A 22562-nucleotide genomic window follows, 5' to 3' on the forward strand; every position below is an offset into this window, starting at 1 on the left:
CAAAGTCATGACTGGAAGTCAGGGAGCAGGTATTTTGGGGCCTCCTTTAAGCTCTGTGTCCATGGATAAGTCATGCCCCATGTTCTTTTTTTTTCTTTAAATTTTTATTGTTATGTTAATCACCATACATTACATCATTAGTTTTTGATGTAGTGTTCCGTGATTCATTGTTTGTGCGTAACACCCAGTGCTCCACGCAGAACGTGCCCTTTTTAATACCCATCACCAATGCCCCAGGTTCTGAGCCTCAGATCCAACAACAGCTTTACAGAGGAGGTCGCTGTTTCCAAGGGTTCTCTTACACTGGATATTCTAAGGTTCTATGAAGGGAGGCTAAGTAAGGAGGAACGGAAAGTAGAAAGGAAGAACAAGAGAACCCAAAAGTATTCATCAGGAAGGTGCAGGAGGCTTGGAGGTTAGGATAATTTATATAGACAATATATTTTAAAAAAGAAATATTGGTAGGTAGCTAGTGTGATGTTGGAATAGATGGTAGAGAAAAATTAATGGAGGAAGAAAGAGAGTGGATAGAAATTTCAACAGAGAAAGTTAAAATCCTCCCATCTTAACACAACTACTTTTTACACATTAATTTCCAGTCCTTGTCTACATGGCCTCATTTTCAATACCTTTCCATCTTGTTCTTCACTTAGCAATATGACTTAAAGATGATTCCTTATAGCTAGGCTCCATTACAGGTTTCCACAACTGCCCTTGATCCATCAAGATGATATAACTGTATTTTGTTTTGTTTTGCTTTCTCACTGTTTGACATAACACCTGTTGTTAGTTTTTGCCAAATAAATGATTCTTCAGAGAGCATTTTCACACTTAATTTTTGACTTTTATAGAGTAACAATTTTTATAGAATGGTAATATATACCCAAAGAGTAAGAACACATTTATGGCTCCCACTCCCAATTCTCAGATCAGTTGCTTTCTTTTAGAGCTCTGTCAAGTATCCCAATTTTGTGAAATTTGGCCTATGTTCTTTTAAAAGCATGCCTCCCTTTTCTGATCCTCCAACCTGGGGCTCTTTCAGCTCCAGAAAACCAGTAAGTTTCTTATCTTTATGACCAAAGCAGGTGTAAATCCAGGGGTTTGGGGCTGGCTCAGTCAGTAGAGCGTATGACTCTTGATCTCAGGGTCCTGAGTTCAAGTCCCACACTGGGTGTAGATCTTAAAAAAAAAAAAAAAAAAAAGATGTAAAGGTGTAAAGATGGAGACTTTATGGCAGAGAAAAGAATAGGCAGTGAAAGGTATATCCTTGCCATCTATTACCTCTTGTTAGTATTTTTGCTAATCAGCGTTGGGGAAGTATCTATTCTCAAGCTGAGTTTTGGGTTTTTTTGTGTGTTTTTATGAACTTGTTCCTTTTCCTTCCCTTTCCCATGGGAGCTAGCAGAATCCCTTCTGTGGATAAGAGCAGAGAAATAGTCATAGAGTTCCTTGACAGCTTGAATTGTTAACCTTCAGCCCCAGAAACAAAGGACTGTTCCCTTAAGTATAGGTGAGCATTCCAGCCCTTTCTACTGTTACAAAGGTACACCTTCATTTATTAGATATCTGGCAATGAGATTCCTTCCTTTCTTCAAGGATGTATGTTTCCTCTATCAAACAAACCATTTCTTTAGCCACAAATATTTTGTCCATGCAGCTTCATTTTCTTTTCTTTTCCTTCCTTTCTCCTTCCCTCCCTCCCTTTCTTTCTTTCTTTCTTTCTTCCTTCCTTCCTTCCTTCTTTCCTTCTTTCCTTCTTTCTTTCTTCCTTCATTTCTTTCTTTCTTTCTTTCTTTCTTTCTTTCTTTCTTTCTTTCTTTCTTTCTTTCTTTCTTTCTTTCTTCTTTCTTTCTTTTTCTTCCTTCCTTCCTTCCTTCCTTCTTTCCTTCTTCCTTCCTTCCTTCCTTCCTTCCTTCCTTCCTTCCTCCCTCCCTCCCTCCCTCCCTCCCTCTCTCCCTCCCTCTCTCCCTCTCTCCCTCTCTCTCTCTCTCTCTTTCTTTCTTTCTTTCTTTTTCTTTTTCTTTTTCTTTCTTTCTTTCTTTCTTCCAAGGCAAAGAACTAACTATTTTGTCTTTCTCTGTTCTGCAGGACAGATTGCACCTCCTAGTCATTTGATTCGAGTAGAAGGGAATAGCCATGCCCAATATGTAGAAGACCCCATCACAGGAAGACAGAGTGTGTTGGTACCTTATGAGCCACCCCAGGTAAAAAGATAAGTACTGGGTTGACTTGGAAGAGCATTCATTTTGGTGATAAAGGGTGTTTTGAGGATCTCTTTCTGCCTCAGTTTTTGTCATGAAATAGAACCCTTCTTGTCTTTCTCCTCTCCCTCTTTACCACACTGCTTCTCTATCCCCTTCAGAACTCCTACATTTGTATTAAGTTTACTTAATAACATTGCTATGTACCCAGGTTCCCATCTTAGAGGCCAATGATAATTGAACTTGCAATTGGGTAAATACCTGACTCATCTAGAGAATTTAACTGGCAATTGAACTGGTAGTAGATGTGGACCGGATGCCAGTATATTCCCAGTGGTCTACAGATGGGAGACTCTGAGGGGGATCTCTTAGCTCAAGTTTGGACAAACAGGTGGCAGACTAGGAAAGCAGTCTGGTTCTATAGTAAGAACACTGGAGTAGTGTTACCAGAGTCTCATGGTTTTCCGGCTTGCTATGTGGACCGTTAGCCTGTGGCTCTCCCTCTCTAAGCTTCAGTTGCCTCGCCCATAAATAACCACTTTGGAATAGATGATTTAATTCTGAGGACCTTTTCAGCTCCAGAGTGTTCTTTATGGAAGTGTACATTTAAATCTGTGTTAAGCTATTTTACCCACACAGGGGAAATTTCACTGGGTGTTGCTGCTATTTTGGATAATATTTTCATTTCTCCCCATTTGAATTAGGTGATAGGGATTAGCTTGTGAATGAACAGGATCAATAGGATCAAAAAGTTTTATGATTTAGGGGCACCTCGGTGGCTCAGTTGGTTACGAGACCGACTCTTGATTTCTGCTCAGGTCATGATCTCAGGGTTGTGAGACGGAGTCCCGCATCAGGCTCTGCGCTGAGCGGGGAGCCTGATTTTCTCTCTCTCTTTCCTTCTCCCTATGCCCCACCCCCTGCTCTCTCTCTCTTTCTCTAAAATAAATAAATCTTTTTTTTTAAGTATTATGTTTTAAAGTCTTTTTTGCCTTTCTAATTTAATGTAAATATTTAAAATAAAATAGATTTAATTTAAATCTAATTTCTAATTTAGTGTCCGGTGTTGCAAAGATTAGCTTTAAGCTTCCCAAGAGGCAAGGCAAAGAGGAATCTACAATGGGTTTTAGAGTTTGTCTTGCTAGAAGAGAGCATATCATCTCATCAGAGTGAGTTGGTTAACTAGAGAAGAGAACTGAGAAGGAAGAACATCAGCTCAAACCATTGTTAACCTGGACTGTTTTTCCTCCTGTGTTCAGGTTGGCACTGAATTCACGACAGTCCTGTACAATTTCATGTGTAACAGCAGTTGTGTTGGAGGGATGAACCGCCGTCCAATTTTAATCATTGTTACTCTGGAAACCAGAGAGTAAGTGGCATGTGCAGAATTGTCATTCTGCAAAACACCGTGGGCAGAGGGCAACGTGAAATTGTGTTTGCTCTATCATTAACTTTCCATGTACAGCAAAGAGCTACCCTTGATTTTGTCCTTTGTGCTTTAAATCCTGGCTGCAAACAGTGACATAAAAGATCTAAGAAGGTGGAGACAGAGCAGGGTGCGTTAAGGGAGAGGGAAGAAAAGAACCAGGAAGGCATGCAAGTCACTTCATACCTGAATTCTTGACATTTGACTGCAGTAGTTTCTGATTAGACAGTGTTTGTTTTCATGTGGCTCCCAAGGCAGTTAACAGTTTCTTTGAGTAAATCTGGGCTGCCTAAGGGGGTTTTATCCAGAAACATCCACTGGCTTAACTCAACTTTCCTTCAAAATCTGTAGCTAAATACAGCTGTTCAGTTAATGGCTTGGAGGTTCTTTGCAGAACAAATGGAATGTTATTTACTAATATTGCTTATGGCACATAAGCCCTTTTGTGTTTTGCCAAGTGCTTCTGGGTCCATCCTCAAAGCAGCCATGAGTGAGCTGGTGGTGATGGTGGATGGGTGACGGCTAGCATTGGATATGGAAATGAGAGAATGCCAGGGACTTTTACAATTCTTTTCAATTTCACCCTTTCTCTCCCTCCTCTCTGATTCCTAGCGGGCAAGTCCTGGGCCGACGCTGCTTTGAGGCCCGGATCTGTGCTTGCCCAGGGAGAGACCGGAAGGCGGATGAAGACAGCATCAGGAAGCAGCAGGTGACGGACAGCGCAAAGAACGGTGACGGTACGAAGCGCCGTAAGTAGCTGTAGTAGCCAAATGTGGTAGGGTGAAATCTTCTCCAGATGTGGGGGCCAAGAGCAATACTGGGGAAGCTGCATAGGAAGACCTACCTCAGGGCTTCAGGGGCAAGTATGACTTGAGGTCCTACAGCCAGTGTGAATGGCTGTCCCGCTAATGGAGGACTCAAGGTGTGCAAGACAGCTTTGCAAAAGCAAATCATCATGGTGAGGATTTCTTAGTTCAGCGGTCCTCAAACTGTGACTCCCAGACCAGTAGCATCAGCATCGTCTTGCAACTGGGTAGAAGTGCAAATTCTTAGTTCCCAGACCTGCTGAATCAGAAACTCTGGGTGTGAGCCACTGATACCAGTTTATCTTTCTGGAATTGTGCACAAGGACTGAAAATGGCATCTGTCTACCTTATGAATTCCTGGGAATAGTGAGATTTACAAATGTATTTCACAAAGGATGGTCTGGGGAATATGCAGATGCGGGTTTCATGGAGTTTTGACACGTATGACTGTCTTGGGGCCTCAAGGTACCTCATTTATAATGAGACTAATGATTTAGGTCGTTGTTTTCAAACTCTTTTTGTTAAGCAGTAAAAGCTTTTTTTTTTTAAATGAAATATTTAAAATATTCTTTTTGAAGGGGGCAGCAGTCAGGGGTGGTCTGTGGCTCTCAATCACCCCTTGCCAGTGTGGTACAGGGGCCTAGACCTCCAGGCAGCAAAATGTGAAAACCACTGATCCACTTGTGCATCTAACCTATGAGAAGAAATTGATTCTAGAAGGTGCCTCACATAAGCCTATTATCACTACAAGTATTTTAAAGTATACCACGCTGTGACTTATTTCATGAAAACACGTTTTAATCTTATTACTGGTTAGTATCCAGAAGAAATATAAATTGTATTGCATTTTACAGAACAACAGAATGTTTTAACAGCTACTCATCATCAACTTCTAACTTTTCCATATGATTTGCCTTTCCTCTTAGGCTCCTTCTCTCCCCGATTATTCCTCAAAGAAGTGCGTGTGTATATATATATATATATATATATATATATATATATACACACACACACACACACACACATACACACACACACACACATACACACAGACACAATACATACATATGTATATAATTCTATCTCCACCCTAACTTTGCTCATGAGTCTGTCTGGTGGCATCGTTTCTATATGCTTCCCTGAGCACCTCAGTTACCTACAAATTAATAACTTTTAGGAAGAATAGATTATCTGAACTTTGGCAAAAGAATCCTCTCTATATCCTGGATCCTGGCTATAGTTTCTAATGTTGGAAACCTTAAGGATTTATGAGCTGCATCCACTCCCTTTACCAAAGGGAAAATGAGGGCCTGGGAGTGGAACTGTCTGTCTGAAGTTACATGATGTCCTCACTGCCGCGGGAGGGCTGAACACACAAGCTGAGCGCATGGGCAAGACAACTTCTACAACACCCTTTCCTTTACCTCCTTGGAAGATAAATGATCTGAAAAATAAAACACCAAACCCATTTATCTTCCTTCCCTGAACAGCTGTTCACAGACACACGCCAGCAAGACACGGGGATTCCTGCAGCACCACTTAGGCCAAAGGCTCTCCTCCAGCTTCCCGGATGTCTTCCTTCTACTTATTCCTCCCCACCCTCCCCACCTCATTATTGTTAGGTGTACACTTAATGTAAATGCAATGATCACCAAGGAAATGGAGGCTTGGAACTGAAAACTCTAATCTCACAGGTTTGCTGAGGCTACTGTCTGTTTAATAAATGTACTAGTGCTTCAGAAATGTTCCCAGGATGAAACTTGCATTTTCCCTCCACCAGCTTTTCGTCAGAACACACATGGCATCCAGATGACATCCATTAAGAAACGGAGGTCCCCAGATGATGAGCTGTTATACTTACCAGTGAGTCTCCCTTGAGTCTTCACAATTGCTTCATTTTTACCGTCTCTGAATGAGCTTTTCCTCTGTGTCATCTTATTATCTGTGACAATGAGAAAGGGACGATGGTGACTAGGGAGATAAAACAGGGAGAAAATATTGTTTGAAAAATCAGGAAATAATCCGTCTCTTCCCCTATTTTGAAATCTGTCAGTAGTGCGGGCTTCTCTACTTACTACTCGCCCAATCAAAGCTACTCTTCTAATATAATTTTTCTTACCCAAATATTTAAAATTAAGTTGCAGTTCATTGTTTAAGAATGTAAGATTACCCCAGACAGTGTTGCCAAGACTGAGATTTTGTCAGAAGGAGCTCACAGATTTGACAGTACAACATTTATGGACTTGAATGCGATTTCTTTTAGGAAGTGCTATAAAGAAAGCCAAGCAAGACAGGATCCTCAGTTATATGTGAATGGCCAGAAGACTCAGCCCAGTTGTTTTGTAAGAGCATTGTTCATTCCTATGAGGAACATGAGTCCTCTCAAGGTCACTAAGGTTCCCTTTTTAGACTATGCTTGCAGTCTGTTGAATTCTTAGCACCTTAGGTTTTGGCCATGGAGAGTGGTGGCAAAGTCGTGGTAACCAGCATAACCCTCACCATCTGAACGTACCTGAGACCTAGGCAAGCCGGGCCAGGAGATTTGACAGGGGTTGCCGCCCCTGTATTGACGCCAAAGCAACTCAACAGGTTTGGGTGTGACTTACCTGCTTCCCCACCTTCTCTGGGCCCTGACCTCCGGGGCAACAGACTGCTTGCTAGTCAAACAATGAGACGGTGAGTTAGCCAAGATTCTCAGTGTCTTTTTTCTCAAGCTACCTATGGAAACGGACTTGTGAACTTTAAGTTCAACATTATCCTGATAAACCAAATATTCCGAAAGACCTAATATGTTTTCAGGTGTTGAGATAGGAACCAGTTTGTACTAAGGAAGGGGGTACCTTGTCATCAGTTACATCTTATGTTTAGTGAAGAATTAGCCAAACGGGGATGTGTGAATTAAGGAAAAAAAAAAAAAAAAACTTTTAATTTAACATGAATTTAGTTGGTATCTGTTGGGTGGCAAATATGCTAGACCCTGAGTATTCAGAGATCAGTAGAATATAATTTTTACCTTCAAAGAGCTTGCCTTCTAGCAAGGAGACAGTTAGAATGTAATGAAATAAATCCCTCCGTAGAGCTGGGCATGATGCCGTGGGAGCACATAGAAAGGGCAGAACACTTACCCAAAGACTGAGATCAGGGGAAGCTTTGCAGAAGTGACCATAGAGCTGGGACAAATAGGAGCTAACCTGACATATGGTAGAGAAAAATTTTCCATTTCTGAATTCTGACAAATCCTGCCTCTCAGGGCGGGGACCGGGGTGAGGCCAGCAAAATGCCTAGGGAGCAGATTTGAAATAGGCACTCGCTCTTGGGGCCCTGCAAGTGCTCATGCACCCTGCTGGTCTCGCTCCAGTCCTGGCCCTGCTCATACTTTTTAAAAGCTTTTAAGAGACCTTCTTAGAGAAGCATGTTTTGCCTCAGCTGAAAACTTCAGTCTTTCCAGAGATAAGTTAATAACCATTAATTCTCATTACTTTTGGTAGTTATTTCTTATAAACTCACTGCAAATGCTGTTCTAACAAACACTGACTCATGGGGAAGTTCAGGATGAAGTTCCTGTGAGTCTCTGATCACAACATTTTCTGCAACCAGTCAGTACATAACCTTGTTTGATGTGTGTTTCTCTTTAAAGACACCTTATTTCATGTGTACTATTGATTCATTAACACCGAACTCATGACCAACAGTGCTACAACTCATGCCTAAATGAAGCTTATCTAACATATTTTCTCCATAAGGCACATGGCAGCCTTCTGGCACCTGGAATCCTAGAGAGCGCTTCAGCATTACCCTTGGGGACCAGTTTAAAGAGCAGGTTCACCAAAAAAACCAACACACAACAAAACAAAACAAAACAAAAAATGCACACAAAACACACACACACACACACACAAAACTAAAACAAACAAAACCAACAACAACAACCCTCCCCCCCCACACACACACACTGTAGAAAATGTGGCACTCAGTAGACCAGGGAGAGGACACTTGTTTGCAGCATAAAAGCTGGAGCGAGACAGCAGAACATGCCATCATGCCCCTGAGCTGGAAACGTGCGCGAGCAGCTGCAGTGTGGCCCTCTGTGTGTGTCTGTGTGGCCACGGAGCGCCGCAAGGCTCGGTTTCCTTGTCACAAAGGAGTGTTGCAAGCAGGCGAATTCGGCAATACGGAATCCACAGAGGGGGACTGACTGTGCTGCTAACCGTTCCAGAGCTCTTCATTTTCCCTTTGTCTCTCCTTGCGCGCTGCACGTAGGTGAGGGGCCGCGAGACCTATGAAATGCTGCTGAAGATCAAGGAGTCCCTGGAGCTCATGCAGTACCTGCCTCAGCACACGATCGAGACTTATAGGCAGCAGCAGCAGCAGCAGCACCAACATTTACTTCAGAAACAGTGAGTGTGTCGCTGTGCCCTCTCAGGAGGCGTCTGGGTCCAAAATCGGACGGTGGGTGGGCGATGAGAAGACCCGAGGCGGGGAGACAGCAGAGCATCATAGGTTCCCATGAACTGGTGTGGGGACCCTTTTCAGTTTCAACAATCTTCTCGGTTTCTTTCCATAGAGCCTGGAGAAGGTCCACCTAGCTTCTGAAATTGAAGCTAAAACATTTGAGGTGAATTACAAAGAGACTCATGCTAACAGAGTTTGCTCTCTCTACCCCTCATCCGTACACATCTATCCAGAGAAGAATTTTGAATATACAGTCTACTCTAGTCATAATGTGTATATGCAACGACATGTAACCTTCCCCATCCCGGTGCATTGTCCTGTACCTCGCCTGGGAGGCACACAATCCACTTTAGGGAAAACCATTGTAGACTGGGGATAACACATGGGTTTGTAAGTGATTTCTTGGAGAAGATTCTGTTGAGGATTCTGAGACCCTAGCGCATGCTCCTTGGGAAGCCGTCTGGAGGCAAAAGGGCAAAGTAGCATCTTATTGCCATGTTTCAGCATCTCTGTTCGAGGTTGTCTTCCAGCAATACATTTTTACAGAAATTGGGCCAGATTTTGCAACCATATTAGATCTACGTGCAGTGTATAAGTTATATATTTATATGTTAATTTTTACCTTGACTCTTGGATCTTTGATGATATTAATTGTTTTGTGACTAATCAGAATAGAATAGCTCTCATGGGAGAAAGGAAAGTTGTCAAATCAAGATTCTGTTGACATTCACCCTTCTGTGGTTAAGAGTAATCACTTGTTAGCTTAAGTGTCTATACTGGAGATATTGGCAGAGTCTCCATAGATAATGTAAAATGTATACATTTTAGGCCCCTTTAAGTAATTCAAACATTCAGCTCTGCTCTTCAGACCGAAAGAAATGAAGCCAAAATCATCTTGCCTCAGGCAAAGATTGTCTTTTACAATAGAAATGTAAATGAACAATAAATAATGGTTATTTTCTGATACATTAATAGTAGCTATAGAGAGAGAGCTATGGAAAGTATAAGAAAGAGGGCTCAACATAAATGCAGCCGAAGTGTTGGACTGCATCTGTGATACTCAGGAGGCATCCTCTGAGCACCTGAGGGTTATGGGGTATGGGGTGGACAGCAGAGGGGTGGAAAAGGAGTGTGCTCTCCCTTAAAGGACTTCAGGCTCATTGAGCATTTAAGACCTCGTTTGCCTAGAAGGGATCTCACCATTTACTTTGAGCATGAAAGCTTTGCAAATCATAATTATAAAGTTTTATAGTAAGGCTGAGTGGGAAGTTTAATCAAGAGGTTTCTTGGGGACACAGAATATTCCAAAGGAGAATGAGAACTCAGGGTTGCAGACAGAGTTCCCATTGCAAATCCTATATATTCTTTAGGATATCAGAAGGAAATATATGTTAATATATTCAAGTGTAAAACTGATTTAGTTCTTATAAAATCTTATAGCAGGGATCAAAGAAACAGACCTATAACATCATTTACAGACCAAGAGAGGCTAAGTGCCTCTCTCTTAAGAGGGAAACGTGTATGTGATGGTATTAAGAAACATTCCCAAATTGCCTCCAGTTCACTCTGGAAATGTTTGGCTCAGCCAAAATGACCTCAGAAGAATTATATAGCAGCACATCATGCTGAACTAGTCACTCTCTACGATAGTCTTCCCCATCTTTTTTTCCAGTTAACAGGAAAAGCATTGTCAGGCCAAATTGATACTTATTAAATGATGTGGTTTAGAAAATCTGACCATTTAGCACAGGAGTTGGCAAACTTTTTTTCTGTGAAACACTGGTAGTAAACATCTTCGATTTTCTGGTCCATATGGTCTCTTGCTGCTAGCTACCTAGTTCTGCCTCTGTAGCACAAAAGCAACCACGGTGTGTAAATGAATGAGAATGGCTGGTGCTTTTTATGGGCACTGAAACTTGAATTCAATATAATTTTCATATCATGAAATAATTCTTCTTTTGAATTTTCACATCTTTTAAAAATGTAAAAGCCATTCTTAGCCTGTGGGCCGGATTTGGCCCATTCACTGTACTTTGCCAATTCTTGTTCTAGGTAAATCGGTGGATCTTCCTTCATTGCCTCTGAAAGCTTAGATTTATTTTTAAAAATTTATTTATATATTAGAGAGAGGAGGGGGAGGGGTAGAGGGAGAGGGTGAGGGAAACTTAAGCAGACGTGGGGTTTGATCTCAAGACCCTGAGACCTGAGCTGAAACTAAGAGTCAGATAATTAACTGACTGCACCACCCAGGTGCCTCATGGCTTAGATTTTTTTTTTTATAGGAGTATTTGGAAGCTAATATGTGTATCCTAAAGCAGAGAGGTATGGAAATGTTTTAGGAAAGCATACAGTGATTTTTAAAATGGTATTTCAATATCTAAAAAACGACAGCCTTTAACAGAGATCTCTTTTGTCTGAGAAAGTTAGGTATGCCTATCCAGACACAAAATATGGTTAATGATGAAACCTTATCATCAGTTAAGACTGGAATACTTGAGTTGATTCATGTAACAAACTTTTTACTGAAGATCTGTTACAGCGAAGTATTAAGGATGGGGTAAGAAAGATGAAGTTCCTACTTTCCCAGAGTTTATGAATTAGTGGTGAATTCCTAACCAGACCACCTTTTGAATCTTAAGAGAGCTCTGGAAATTCGTTCTGAGCATTGTGTAAATTAATAGGACAATTTGAAACAATTCCTCTAGATCACACAATAAAAGGAATAGTTTAGTGTCAGTGTTAGAGATTTCATAAGCAGGAAGATCTACCTTAGTCAGTCAGGGACTTGGGCAATTTGTGTTTGTTGACTTGGAGTACATGAGCATACACAACTCTGTGTTTGCACGGGATGAGTTACCAGTGCTTAGTCTGAGTGTCTGGCACTGCTCTGAAGGTAAATTATTTTATAATTCATCTTTCGTAAAGCAGTCTGTTTCATCAAAGAAGAAAATGCATATTAAAATTGTTATTTCAAAAAGCTCAAGAGATATTAGAAACATATCGTCCCTCTTTTGCAAGTGTAGCCACAGATAAATAGTGAGAGAACAGAGCCTCATGGGACCCTGGGGTATCCATTTAAAAGCATTATTGCATGTTTTTGAATTATCTCCCAGTGTACAAGAGCTAACTTCAGTGTGACGACTTGTGCATGGAAATGTGACAGACTGCAAAAGAAATCTTTGCAAAATACAGACATTTGGTCTAATTTTGCCTTTGTTATATTATATATACATGGGTCTCCAATGATTGACAGAAGTCTATATAAATTCTCCAGTTGCTGGTTCTTCCCCTGGGTTTTTTTCAGCTCTCTTATTTTCATGCAAATCTCCAACAAAGAGCATGAATGACTAGACCAAAGAAAAATGGAAATCTAATTCCCTGGCAATCATTTGAAAAGAATAAATCAGCTTGGAAAATGCCTATAATAGCCTGTGATTTCCTTTCCAAAAATATAGACCAATTTTATGCTGGTAAGGGATCAATTTTGTGCTTTTCTTTTTAGTAGAGGAAAAATTAGTGGGAAGGAAATACACAGTTTCTACTAAGCGGCAATAAAATATTTTCAGTTGAATTACTTCTATTAGTTTCTGTGTGTTTTCTCTCTGCTTGCTTTACATTTGTGCATGGTGTTCCTTTTTCAAAAATCCCTTCAGTTACCTTCATGATCATGGGCTTTATGGAGGGTAAATTTTACACTGAGTTTTTGTGAATCAAATTGTTATGAGTAGGCTTTATACCATTTACAAAGAAATTTGATTGTAGTTGATTTGCTCATGTTGGAATAAACATCTGGGATTATGTTTATAGAAGCCCGAATCTAGTGGCAGGACAAACTGGACCCATTCTTGACACTAGACTCCTTGCCTTCACATTTTCAAAGGACATTAACTCTTAAGACAGTTTTGCAGAAGATGCTTGAGACCTTTTTAGCAATCTTTTGATGTGTGCACTTTGGACCAATAGTATTGCTTTTTCATTTTTTCCTGTAGTTTATCCTCCTTCTCTGATCTCAGGCCAACATCATTTTGTTAAAATTTTACTTAGCTGAACTCTTGTTTTCCCCTGAAAAATTATTTTTGAGTTTCTGCCAGATGGCTTTATTTTAAGTGTAATACAAATATGTGGCATCCTGAGGAACCCTTAGGATTTCCTTCTCCTTGATGATCCCTTGACGATTGTAGATTATCAGTAATGCAGGTCAAAGGATATTGGAGCATAGTGGGATCTTCAAGGTCATAATTCTGATCTCATCATACCGCAGCTGGGGTAACTGAGGCCCAGTGAACTACACCTGTAATTTCATGGTCAGTTCATAATAATGCTAAGATGAGAATCAGAATCTATGCCCATTTTTAGTTCTCTGCATCAGTTGGTATTTATCTTTGTGCTTTCAGTATGAAGTCTTACTTCTTTTTTTGTTTTTTAAAGATCTTTTATTTATTTATTTGATAGAGACACAGCGAGAGAGGGAACACAAGCAGGGGGAGTGGGAGAGGGAGAAGCTGGCTTCCCACTGAGCAGGGAACCCGAAGCCAGGCTCCATCCCAGGACCCTGGGATCATGACCTGAGCTGAAGGCAGCCACTTAACGACTGAGCCACCCAGGCGCCCCTGACGTCTTACCTCTTTAAGGTCATTTGGCTATGACTTTCTCCAAGAACATTGATAATTTTTCCTCAGATTGCATATCTGCGGGAGAAGCAAGCAATATTTTCAGCATTATCAATAGAGGAGCGAGCAGAATACACAAATTTCTATCTCATCGTTAGGTGTGGTTTAGACCATATTTCTAGGTTTGATTTAGAAATCCTTCACATGTCCGGGGTATTAGTTCGAAATTGCCAGTCTCATAGATAAAAGCAGGCAGATGTTGACAGTTTCATTTGGTTCAACCTTATAGGTCAAGGACCTGCAGAGTTTTTACTGTTTACACAGTGTTACTATCTGAATTTCACAGCTATGTTACAGAGTTGTCAGGGCAGAGATTTATTAGCTCTGAATTGGTAATGAGGTAACAACTCAAACTTCTCAAATTCAGATAGATTAAATCACTCTTCTAAATTCTCACATCTCATTGCACCACTAATCTCAGTTCTAGGTCTCAAAGTTTGAACCCCTATGGTCCATATACTCTTATCATAACAAAAACATGATCTCTGCATGTTGTCTCATTCTGCACTTGCTCCAAGAGAAGCCCCAAAGTGTAAGATCCAAACAAGAAGTCAAAGCTTTAGCTCTTTACCCGAGAATAAATCGCTTCCCTGCTAGTTTGTATGCTGGCATATTCCATCAGATGATCTCAATTCTTGCTGGTAAGGTTGGTTTACTGAATTCCAGCCGTAAGCAAGTAAAAAGGGCTTTGTTGTTCTGCACTCAGTAACCAGATGTGACTCAAAAGTCATCTAGGAATGAATTCCCCAGCAATTCGCGGGGTTGCACAATCTTTAGCAAAATAAAAGGATTTGTTCCTGGCATCCTTGTGGCATAATTGATTTCTTCATTCTGTAAAAGTTGCTTTCATGAGTTTGAGATGTGCCTTTGGAGGCCAAGTTTGTGACTGAAAGGATTAAGATATTTTTCCATCTCAATCTGGGCATATACAAAATGCTCATTAATAGTTCTTTACAAATGCATGATGATGCAGCCCCCAGACTGATAAGATCATATTTCTTCATGTTTCGTAGTTTGGCCAGACAGGAACAATAATGAGGTTTTATAATTGGGCTGATGACATTTTACCAAAGATTAAAATTAGTTCTTGTCTCTGCATTCCCTTTTTTCAATTCGTCGAGTCCAGTGTGCCAAGCACCATGACCAACCCTGACACAGTAGTCTTCAACTGAATCACTTGTGGAACTTGTTAAAAATATATATGCCTGGGCCCCTGCCTGGTCTCTGAGGATCTGGGGGAAAAAAAAAAAAAAATTTAAGCTCTACAGGTGATTCTGATAGTTCTGGTTAACTACCACAGCTTTATCTCATTTCTTCATAAAAATCTTGAGAAGTCCTGTCTGAGAAATTTTAAAGGAGGGTGACAAGGAAGGAGCAGAAATAACTTCCCAGGCATTCTGTTCTGTCTCACTGTGATCATGAAGGTAGGAGGGTGTTTCTGTATTCAGTTGGTATGAATATATGAAGTCCAAAGCCTTCACCTCTTCTTTTTCTCTGGTTCCTCTCTGCAGTCTCCTTTCAGCCTGCTTCAGGAATGAGCTTGTGGAGCCCCGGAGAGAAACCCCGAAACAGTCTGACGTCTTCTTTAGACATTCCAGCCCTCCAAACCGATCAGTGTATCCATAGAGCCCCATATCTGTATTTTGATCGTGTGTTTCTTGTGTTTCCATGTACGTGTGTGTGCGTGCGTGTGTGTGTGTGTCCAGCCCTCGTGAGCAGGACTTGAAGACACTTTGGCTCAGAGACCTAACTGCTCAAAGGCACACAGCCACTAGTAAGAAAATTTTTGAAGGGACTCAAAACTTACAAGAAAGGACGTTTTCTGCAGATTCTGCATCCTTAGATCTAGCACTGGGCAGTCAGGAACCCCCATGTTTGTCTGTGAGCTTTTGTGTTGTTCTTAGAAGGGAGGGGCTCAGGTTGGAAAGAGGGGCATTAAGATGTTTTTTGGAACCCTTTTCTGTTACCTTCTGTTGTGTTTCTAAAACTCTTAAAGAAGCTTTTGAGCTGGTCTCAAACTTAAGATGTCTTTTTAAGAAAAGGAGGAAAAAAGTTGTTCTTGTCTGTGCATAAGAAAATTGTAGGCGACTGAGAGCCTCAGTCAGGCCCTTTTAATGCTGGTCATGCAATAATATTGCAAATAGTAACACACTAAGGTGTCAAGTGTACTGCTGGGCAGAGAGATAATTACTATGAGTAGCCAATGTGGGGGGATGTTCTTTTCTTCTTTTTGAGAATTTGCATTATCAGTCTCCTCCCTTCATACGTAGATAGAAAGTTCATGAACACCATCAGATCCTACCACTGCCACCTTGTTGGCATCTGATATGATAGTCTTCCTTGCTCACGGAAACCCTTGAGCCCTACACCCAAAGCTGTTGTCTAGACCCCAAGACAGAGAAACTTATTTTGTCGTTTTAAAAGGAGGGTAAAACTACCCCAGTAATATTGTTCCAGGCAGTTACAGATCATTCTTCAGTGGTCAAAATTGAGTTCAAAGTCCTCTCCACCAAATCTATGACTAATTTGTTTAGTAGAGCCCTTATCTCTCAATCCCACCATAGAACTAGCCATATGGCTGGCTCTGTTCACACTCCTTTGTTCAGGATACTTATATTTTATTTAAGTGATGTCCAAGCGGACACATGTTAAAATCAACACTCCTGTTCTGAAACTTAAAGATAGAAAAAGTAGCTGATTTTTTTTGTTTTTTTGGCTCAAGAAGTTGAGAGAATCTCTTTCTTTCCATTTTAAAAACATATTTTAAAATCATGGTATGAAGACTTTAAAAATTTTCCCCCACGTCTCCCCACACCAGATCACCAGCCCTTTATTCTGTGTTATCACAGCAATGATTTCTTGTTTTTGAGGCTGTTGCTTTATGGATGTGTGATTTTAATTTTCAATAAACTTTTGCATCTTGGTTCATCTTGCAGTTTTTTTCTTTTCTGTCTCTCTTCCTTTTTTTTTAAAATTCCTTAAGTAATAGAATATTTTCATTTGAGTGTGTGAAGTACCACGTGGAAGTGTAAAGAACAAGAATACTGAACAGTCATTTCGGTTCTGTCTCCATTTCTGTCAGTATTTGGTGTTTTTATTTAAGATACTCTGTATTAAGGTCATCGGTCCTAAAAATACATTCCAATGCCTACACCAACTTGAAATATATTTTAGCCCTGTGGGTGTTTAATTCATTAATTTCATCATGAGGAGCCAGGCAATATAGTATCGTTTGTCCACCTCTCTGAACAAGACTTGAGCTATATCTTCAGTTGCCAAATAAATCAAATCCAAGTTTACCAAATAATTTGGCTTCTGTGACATAGGAATTAACAAATATTCATCCAGAAATATGCAATGGAACCTGTTGTCCAATTTTTTTTAATTACACTATGTTCTGATCTTTGAGTAATTGTTTTTAAAAGCTTCAAAAACAATTGTTTCTGAATAAAAATAACAAATATAATAGCTTGAAAAAATACTTAAGAAAAAACATTTTTATGTTTGAGATAAAAGCATATTAGTAAAATCAGATGAGCTCGTTACATTGACAAGGTGTTTTCAATTAATCGAATAACTTTCTAATCGGGGTTCACAAATCCCTGAAAGGGTTAATCAGTATGTTTAGTTTTTTGACATTTGCTTTTTCTTTCACGAGTTTTTTTTTTCTTTCACCCCATTTTTATATAAGTTTTTAATGTGTGTATAGTGACTTATATAAATTCATATCTTTGAACTAATGGAAAATATTCTACAATTACAGTTAATCTATCTAGAGAAGCAATGCTGCCTTTTATATTTAGAGGCAAGATTACCCAGCTGGAGAGTAAGGTTACAGGCAGGACAGTAGTGAGCAAAATTTCGAGGAGGAACACCTCCATTTCTGATCTTACATGGCTTCTCTCTTTTTGACCTTCCTCATATAGGGGGTGTTTTGCTTTATCCACAGTATCTCTTCCCCCTCTCAGATTCTGTACTCCAGAAACCGTTTGCCGAAATAGATTTACCCTGAGGTATCACCACATTCTACTAGAGAGTTACTTTTTAACTAGCAATGGAAGATTTAAGGCAAAAAATAAAGGAATCCTCTGATGGAATTGTAGGTATCTCCAGCAAGATGGAGAAGATGACTTTGAATTTGTGTCTTTTCAAGAATTTGGACCCTCTGCCACATAGTCACTAGGCTTGGAATCAGGAAAACTTTTTTAATTCTGGATGATTTCAAGGTCACCTACAGCTCTGAGATACTGAATTTTATTCACAGAAGCCTGAGTCATTAAAGTTAAAACCTCAGACTTTGACTTTTTCAGAATTTCTCCTCAAAACTAGAAATACGTGAAATATGCCTTTTTATATCTCTGTTATGTTGGATTCCTGGAAAAATCTAGTACTCCTCTAGAGAAAACAGCCTGAACTTACGCCTGGTTGTTTTTCTGAGGATAGCTATGTACTCACTTTTTTTCAGTTTTGGGGTGTGTGTGTGTGTGTGTGTGTGTATTGGGGGGGTAAGAAACCCATAGTGTCACAGATCCTGTTGTCCTTGAACACTTTTTCCTTCTCTTCAGATTCCCCAGTAATCTTTGGGATTGTCCACTCAAGGACTATAATATTATATGTGTAAAGGAAAAAAAAAAATCTTGTTCTTCAAGGCCTTTAAATTGGTCACAGATTTATTCAGACTTGTTCCCTTTTCCACAGTACATAGAGCTTATCTGAATACTCTTTGTATTTCAGACATTGCAAACTTAATAATAAACAGACTGCCCTGACCTTGCTCCCTGTGGCTTTAACACTCTCTTCCACATTAAAGGAGAGGCATTCAGAATTTTTGACTTTTTTTCACTCTCTTATCCCCATTCATCCACTCAACCTAATTCCTGGATTTGTCTTAGTGAGAATACTTGCCACTTCTGTTAATTCTTAAACTGTTGCCTCTCATCCTCTTGACCGAACACTAGAGTATTAAACATTTAGTCCTGCAGTGTAAGAGTAAAAAGAACCAATGTTTCTTGAGCACCTATAAATTAAAAGACAACGTCCAGGGTTCTTACATAATCTAATTTACTCTTTTTTTTTTAAAAGAATGTAATATTTTTTATTTTTAAAAATCATTTTTACAAATCTATTATTTTTAAAATTGAAGTATAGTTCACATGCAATATTATAGTAGTTTCAGGTGTACAACATAGTGATTTGACATTTATATAACACTACGGGATGCTCACCATGTTAAGTGTAGTTACCATCTGTCACCACACAAAGTTATGACTATATTATTGACTATATTCCCTGTGCTGTACTTTATATCCCTGTGACATTTATTTTATAACTGGAACTTTGTACCTTTTAATACTCTTCACCAACTTAGCTCATCCCTTCAAACTTCCTCCCCTCTGGAAGCCACCAGTTTGTTCTCTCTGGATTTATGAGTTAATTTTTGTTTGGTTATGTTTGTTCATTAATTTTACTTTTAGATTCCACATGTAAGTAAAATCATGCGATATTTGTTTTTTTCTATCTGACTTATTTCACTCCACATAATACCCTCTAGGTCCATTCATGTTGTCACAAATGGCAAGATCCCATTCTTTCTTATGGCTGAGTAATATTCCACATATATACCACATCTTTATCCATTCACATATCAGAGGACACTTCGGTTGTTTCCTTATCATTTCCATATCATTTCATGTTAGTCTTCATAGCAGCTCTTCTAGTATGATATCTGTTCTACAGATTAAAAAAATGAGACTCCAGAGACTTTGCATAACATCCGAAGTCAATTAATTTGTGTCAGATCAATTAATTTGTGTCAGAACCAAAACATCTAAGTCTGGATGTTTTGGTTGACTTCAAAATTCATGTTCCTTCTTTGTTCATCTCTGGTTTTTGGGCTAACTTCCTAAAATAGTTTAGGCTGCTCATAATAAATGACCTAGTGAAATGGTCAAAAATAAAGACCCACAAAAAAGAAATGGAGAAGGGAAGTGTAACAGGATTTGGAAGAAGGAATGTATTATAATGAAGGGTCCAGGAAAATGCAAAGCTTTTAAAAATATTTTTATTTTCCTAATGGTGGGCATCAGTGGTTCAAGTGATGCTTCCTTTAGCTCTTGCTTTGCATTTGACTGATTTGGGGGCATGAAAGAGATAGAGACCTCTTTAGGTTATAGAGGACAAACCTGCCTCTGGAGTCTGAACAACCTGGCATCTTAGGTACTTTGTTGTGAGCAGAGAGAAAAAGCACCTGGCAAAGCATCTCTTGGCCACCTTGCCCTGAGCTTTTCTGTACTTTGATATGGATTTACAAATGTTCCTAAGTATATCCAAAGTGCTGACTCTTGACGCAAGGCTTCCACACAGGGATGGAGTGGATTTGATGACAGTTGGGGGGACTGCCTTTGCTATATCCCTTGCCCCTGCTGTACCTTGGTCCCCCACGTTTCTCTTACAACTTCACCCATGTCTTGGTTCTGTAACTTATTGCACACTACTGTCTAATTTCTGGGAAGTTGACACAGAATGAAAGAAAAAAACTCTTGGAGCCAGGAGACCTCTCAACTCATCATTTAGTAATATGGACTTGTGCACCTTTATTCTTAGGACCTTATGTTTACACATCTGTAAAATAGAATAATTTCCACCCATCCCTGCCTTGCCAGACCATGTTCTCCTCCATGGGCATGTGATGGTCACTCAGAAAATGGATGAAGGAGAACTTAGTAACCTGAAGTGTCTTACAGTTGGGAGGGCTTATCACATAAACACCTGTTTATACGACATGGACCTATAATTGTGAGTTCTCCAAAAGGTCTAAATAGAAAAATCCGTGCCCTCCTACTTTAAAATCATTAATTGTAAAATGCAGCTGAATTGTTAATGGTACATCAACTGTCATCCTTATTTACGCAAATGTGTACCCAGCATATTGTTTGAATTCCTCTAGCCGTGGCTCTTCAGAGACAAGGAATGGAGCCTTCTCTCTTTTGTGTAATTATGGAGAATGCAGAGCGGCAGCCTCAAAGGCCAAGTGTCGTCCCACAGTGGCACTCAAGTGCTAGAGCCCCCCTTTTATTATTCTTTCAGACACTTTATACCACCTTTGTCTGGAAGCTGGGTGCATTTGTAGAGCCGCAAAATTTTGTATTTTATATATCTATAATAAAACTCAGAAAACTTTTTTTCTCTTTCCTCTAATATAAATATGGCTGCAGGGAGGAGAGAGACAGGAACAAAATAATGCCTTTTGTTTGAGGATTATAAAAGGGGAGCGTTTCCCACCAGGGGTTAGAAACAGGCTCAAGCCCAATCTTCATTCTGTGGTCACAGTAATTACTCACTGCAAATGCCATATAGTCTATGAAGTTCTTCCTCACCTTCTCCTTTCCGGTTCTCTCCATAACCCTACAAGGTAGGTCGGATTATTATCCCCGTGTATCCACTACCCTATGAGCTTCTCACAGATGGGATTGTTTCTTGCCAGTTTTTCTACCTCTATCATCCAACTCGAGTAAGTGTATATGTATTTAGTTTATATAGTTTTCTTGTGAGAAAATAATTGCAAGGGTGTTTCATGGCCCACACAGGGACCCATGGTTTCTAATATATGCTAGAGGAAGTCTTACACTTCAATTTTCTGATGCTATATCCTGCTGTGATTGTAATAGATATCACCAGTTCTATAATCAGAGAAAATTTGCGGAATGGCGGTCGAGTAGGGAATGTTTTATGTAATATAGTGCATAGTGTGACAAACCAATCCCAGTAAGTTTCCAAATAGAAGTTATGCTAATGGAATTGTTCTTTTTCCCTTGTCTCCCAGGAGACTTGTCAACAGAAGAGTTGTTTGGGCGCCAGGCTTCTCCTGTGTAGAGAGGCTGTTGGCAACCCCATGGGTTCTCTCATGGCCCATGAACTTCTAAGTTGAGAAAGCATGGTTCCATGTTGGGGCCTCTGCATGAGAGCAGGCTATGCTGCCAAATGCCCTGTTTGATTGGCTTTGCACTAATTTTATGCATATCCCAAATGGCCCAGGAAGCTGCAAATGAAGGGCCTCAGCTACAGTTTGAAAATGGCATCTGCATGTCTTTCATAAGCCTGTGGGTCTTCACTGAGTTCTTTTCCCTCAATGATTTTCAAGCTTGTTTGACTTGAAGGGCAAGAGAGGGGAAAGGGATGGAGAAAAAATAATGTAGAGGCAAAAGGAAGATGCAATTATTTTCCCCCTCACAAAAGAGATTCTTTAGGAAGGTATTCAACTTTGTACTCTATACATTCAGGAAAAATATGATTTGATGATAGCCTTGTAGTCCTTCCCTAGTTAAAAAAAAGTTCTTGGAGAAAGTCAATTATCATATGGTTTCACTTACATGTGGAACATACGGAATAGCACAGAGGACATTAGGAGAAGGAAGGGAAAAATGAAGGGGGGGGAATCGGGGGGGAGACGAACCATGAGAGACCATGGACTCCGGGAATCAAACTGAGGGTTTTAGAGGGGAGAGGGGGCTGAGGGGATGGTTTAGCCTGGTGATGGGTATTAACGAGGGCACGTACTGCACGGAGCACTGGGTGTTACACAAACAACGAATCATGGAACACTACATCAAAAACTAATGATGTAATGTATGGTGACTAACATAACATAATAGAAAATTATTTAAAAAAGAAAAAGAAAAAAAAAGTTCTTGGATGGAAACACAAATAACTTCTTGTCATAGGTCCCGGAAGAATATTTTTACAAATGTATAGTTCAAAGCCATGTTTTAATCTGAGACCTGTTGGATATGACCAGTACCCCCCCCCAGTGTCACATGCTCACTGTCATTTCCATGTTTGTGTTCCTAGGACCTCGATGCAGTCTCAGTCTACATACGGTAATAGCTCCCCACCTCTGAACAAAATGAACAGCATGAACAAGCTGCCTTCTGTGAGCCAACTTATCAACCCTCAGCAGCGCAATGCCCTCACCCCTACCACCATTCCTGATGGCATGGGAGCCAACAGT

The 22562-nt window shown here is 40.0% G+C and overlaps 1 protein-coding gene across 5 annotated transcripts in view; it reads left to right on the top strand.

Annotated features, from left to right (window-relative positions):
- Positions 1-22562, top strand: part of TP63 (tumor protein p63) — a 229370-nt gene that overhangs the window by 196266 nt on the left and 10542 nt on the right. For 2 of the 5 annotated variants that reach the window (XM_027587687.2, XM_027587685.2), the window contains 6 exons: positions 2089-2204; positions 3461-3570; positions 4240-4376; positions 6214-6296; positions 8694-8830; positions 22403-22560. In XM_027587687.2, the coding sequence (XP_027443488.1) occupies positions 2089-2204; positions 3461-3570; positions 4240-4376; positions 6214-6296; positions 8694-8830; positions 22403-22560 (741 nt within the window). Of the gene's footprint in view, positions 1-2088; positions 2205-3460; positions 3571-4239; positions 4377-6213; positions 6297-8693; positions 8831-15066; positions 15467-22402; positions 22561-22562 lie in introns of those variants that run through there. The other 3 variants (XM_027587688.2, XM_027587686.2, XM_027587689.1) reach the window with 2 other exon arrangements.

This window comes from Zalophus californianus, chromosome 1 (genome assembly GCF_009762305.2).
Source record: "Zalophus californianus isolate mZalCal1 chromosome 1, mZalCal1.pri.v2, whole genome shotgun sequence".
Lineage (NCBI taxonomy): Eukaryota > Metazoa > Chordata > Mammalia > Carnivora > Otariidae > Zalophus > Zalophus californianus.